General features: G+C 48.6%; 1 protein-coding gene across 1 annotated transcript in view; it reads left to right on the top strand.

Moving 5' to 3' along the window:
• The window catches only part of HGSNAT (heparan-alpha-glucosaminide N-acetyltransferase), a 37,786-nt gene that overhangs the window by 20,642 nt on the left and 13,018 nt on the right, over positions 1–4,126 (top strand). The window contains exons 8-10 of the mRNA XM_030884660.2: positions 692–768; positions 1,559–1,589; positions 3,563–3,723. Of these exons, the coding sequence (XP_030740520.1) occupies positions 692–768; positions 1,559–1,589; positions 3,563–3,723 (269 nt within the window). The remainder of the gene's footprint in view (positions 1–691; positions 769–1,558; positions 1,590–3,562; positions 3,724–4,126) is intronic.

Here is a 4,126-nt window from a genome sequence, read left to right as displayed (position 1 = left end):
CTCAGGTAGAAAGAAAATGTTTTGAAAAGGATGATGGCAACATATGTACAAATGTGCTGGACACAATGGATGCATGGATTGATATAAGAGATGTAAGAGCCTCCAGTAACATTATTTATTAAAATTAAAAAAAGAAGTAATTTTATATTAAGCCAACATCCAAGCCCCCTTCAGCTCAAGTGCATCAGCCGGATGCTCGTCCTTAAGTCCCTCTGCAGACTCACGCAGCCACCTGCCGTGATGCAGAGTGCAGGAAGCTCACAGGCCGGTGGGTGCAAAGTCTCGTAGATCCAATGGCAGTGGATGCATCTCCCCGGCTCTGGCAGCAACCAGTGTCCAGCAGCAGGAGGGTAAAGGCAGAGAGGAAGAGGTGAGGTCCCCAGGACCCTTCTTATGAGAAGGCCATGCCCACAAGGAGTCACCATCAGGCTGTGACCTGGTTGCCAGGCTAGACTCCACCCCTACACTTCTATATATCTTCAGGTTGACATGATATTATGTGACTACCACATCAAAGAAGCTAATTAAATGTACAGTTGTCATTGTAGTGATTTGAAAAAATGGCCATTTCTTGCCCTATCAGCTTCGATCCATTACCTGATTGTACTCCGTGTGAGCACACATCTGTGTCTCTCTTGCAGTTGGTTCACGTGTGCACACCCTGAAAGTGTTCTCTGTGTTGGCTTTGCAGGATTGCTCTCATACTCATGGTCTTTGTTAATTACGGAGGAGGAAGATACTGGTACTTCAAGCATGCGAGTTGGAATGGTAAGGTATTTCCTAAAGGTGGCATCCCTCCCACGGGTGCAGCCAGAGCAGTGTAGGCAGAAGATCCACTCACAGCTCCTCTGAGTCACTGAGCCCCTGCCCTGTAGACCCACCAAGGGATGACTCTGTGAGCCTTCTCCTGCGCTCGCTTCTCTGTGTGCTCTGCCTCGGTGAGGCTTCACTGTGGTAGGCACAGGCCCAGAGGCCCTGCAGGGGGTGTCTACAGAAGATTTTAACGGATTTGGTTGAAAATGACCATTGCCCTATTGTAGATGAGATGTTCATTACAGATACAGCATTCTTAGGGCTTCTTTCGTCTAAGATTCATGACTCCCCTTAAGGTACCTTTGAACTGGTCTCGGTGGTGGTGCTAACACACGCCGTGAGGCTGGCTTTGTAGCTGATTTAGAAGTGGATTTTGAAAAAGGAAAAAAAGAAAAGAAAAAACCCTGATTTGTATAGCTCTTGCTGCTTGACTTAAAATCAGGATCCAGGGGGAAGAAAAATTAAAAAATCAGGGTCCAGAAGGCTTCAAAGAGTTGGTGGAAAACTTCCATTATGTTTTCATTCCATTTTCCCCTGAGCTTTTGGAAGGTCCTGGTGCTTGTCTGTGGTGCCAGGACTGTGTGTTGGCAACGCCCAGGCCTGAGGCGGGTTGCCGAGCCTTGAGGGAGTGGTATGTTTGCATGTGTGTGTTTCCCTCTGAACGCTGCGCATCGGCGCGCTGGCTCGAGGGCATGTAGCCGTGTCCGAGTTTTTTGCTCACGCTCTCTGCTCTCTTGTTTGGCAGGACTGACGGTGGCTGACCTGGTCTTCCCGTGGTGAGTGCACGCTGGTTTCTCCATTTGCCATCTTCTGTAGCTCTGATTTTTTTAACAAATGATGCCGGAATGTCTTTCAGAGACCAGCTCACGGACATGTGTCACGTAACAGGTCTGCGATGTTACAGGCTCCTCCCAAAAACTGTGTTCCGAGATCATTCTCTTTGCTTGGAGTAGGTCTTGCGTAAGGCATCTGAGCATAGATGTGGTCTTGCAACGGAAAGCGCCATGCGAATATAGACAGACTGTACTGGCATTTTGTAGGGAATCATAAATTCTAAAGATATAGTTAAATTCCACATGCCTTGAACGTAAGCATGAAGTCATAATTCCATAAAAAACCTAGCATATTGGTACCAGTGACTATTGGTAAGTACATAACAAAGACATGACAGTCATGAATTAAAATTTAAAATCTAGGTAGTCCCTGGGTTATGAATAAGATCCATTCATAACTGTCTTTTAAAAGTTTGCTGGTAATGGGGACCAGGTGCTTATGGCTCTTACTGAGCCTAGAGTGGGACTAAGAGCCCCAAGGCCTGTGACCAACCCAGCAGCCTCAGGAACCTGAAGGAAGCCCTTTCATCCGTTCCACAGGGCTGCTGTGAGTCAGGGTGAACCTGATGGCAGGGGATGTGGTTTTGGGGTTCCAAAGTCACTCGGACTCTGACTGGCCCGATGTTCTTCTTCAGGGACACTTCCTAGACGGTGTGAGAGTTCTGTCTTGGCTGTGATTCTTTGGGCCACATTGCCCCGCAAAGGCTGGCATTGCACCAGCATTAGAAATATTCCCATTCATTGTTTTATGTCTGTGGTTCCATTGTTAATATGAACTCAAGAGTTTTGGGGAGATGTTTTTTTTTTTATGTTTGAAGGATCGATAGGGGCAAGGTACACAGTCCTGGAAACCTAGTAATTGTTGGTATGTGTTCTCTGTGGGGTTTCTGACAGGGAGTGGCTGATAGGTTGATTCCCAAACAAGGAAGCCAAGGGACACAAAGACTCTTCATCCCTGTCAGCCTTAGCCAAATAATGCCAACAATTGTAAGGTGCCATCAAGGCGATGTGATAAGGGAGCCCTGGTGGCTTATGTGTTGAGTTATGTGTTGGGCTGTTAACCACAAGGTCAGCTGTTTGAAACCACCAGCCGCTCCTCAGGAGAAAGATGAGGCTTTCCACTTCTGTAAGGAGTTACCATCTGGGAAACCCATGGGGCAGTTCTACCCAGTCCTACAGGGCTGCTAAGGGTCAGAATAGAGTCAAGGCAGTGAGTTTGGATTTTCAGTGTTGGTCACCCACGTGACACAGTAACACTACCCACCGAGTTTCCTTGGCTGTAATCTCTATGGAAGCTGACTGCCAGGTCTCATCACTCACTCACTGTCATCCAGTCGATCCCGACTCTCAGTGGCCCTGTAGGACAGGGTAGCCCTACCCCATAAGTTTCTGAGAGTGGAGCGTTTTAAAGGAGTAGAAAGCCCTATCTTCTCCCGAGGAGTGGCTGGTGGTTTCCAACTGCTGACCTGGCAGGCTGTAGCCCACCGTGCAGCCACTGTGCCGCCAGCGTGCTTCTGAGACTGGGCATCATTTGCGGAGCAGCCAGCCTCATTCCCTCTCCCACAAAGCAGCTAGTGGGTTTGAACCAGAGGCCCTGTGTTTAGCAGCCCATTGCCTAACCCACAATGCCGACCGACAGGGCTCCTTCAAAGGGAGGGCGGTCCTTTGGATTTCATTCACCGTTATAGAAGTTTCTCCGAAAGGAAACCTGGGACTTGAAGATCCAATGTCAAAAAACCGCAGCCCAACAGAGTGGTTTCCTCCTCCTCTTGCTCTTCACTCTGGGCCTGTTGGTATTTCACTAATTGGCGACATCTAAAAATTATGTGCCTCGTCTCTGGATGAAATGATACATAAATGATAATGGTGTCTAGATTGTCAAAGGCCATCTAGTAATAGCTGTGTGTTTTTTTAAGGTTTGTATTTATCATGGGGACTTCCATTTTTCTGTCAATGACTTCCATACTGCAGCGGGGGTGCTCCAAATTCAGACTGCTGGGGAAAATTGCCTGGAGGAGTCTCCTCCTAATCTGCATGGGAATCGTCATTGTGAATCCCAATTACTGCCTTGGTCCATGTAAGTATTCCCTCCCCTGCCTCCCTCTTCATTACCTATTCCGGTTGAAATACAGAAACTACATGCTGCCACTCTCCATCCCAGGCACCTGTGAAGAGAACAGTCCCGGGGAGTTTATTCAAGGCGTGTACCCCTAAGGCACTCGGATCCTCTTCCTGGGATTTTTAGAGCTGGGAGCCTCTGCAAGCACTTGGGCCCCTCTGTGACCCGAGGGGCCTCCATGGCAGGCGCTGTTGAAAGGCTTCGTGGCGTGAGGAGCCTTGGTGCCACTTCAGCCCATCAGCTCTCCAATTAGAGTGGTTGACAAATCTGGCTGTCACACCTGTCTGTCAGCAGAGACAGGAAAGCTGGGGGAAGGCTAGGGACCAGTGTCAGACTTGGGGAAGGTGGACTGACTGTCCTC

This window comes from Echinops telfairi, unplaced genomic scaffold, assembly GCF_000313985.2.
Source record: "Echinops telfairi isolate 266 unplaced genomic scaffold, ASM31398v2 ScPeMD7_9;HRSCAF=40, whole genome shotgun sequence".
In the NCBI taxonomy this organism is placed as follows: Eukaryota; Metazoa; Chordata; class Mammalia; order Afrosoricida; family Tenrecidae; genus Echinops; species Echinops telfairi.
Note: the sequence above shows the minus strand (reverse complement) of the source record. Positions and strands in the feature narration are given on the sequence as shown.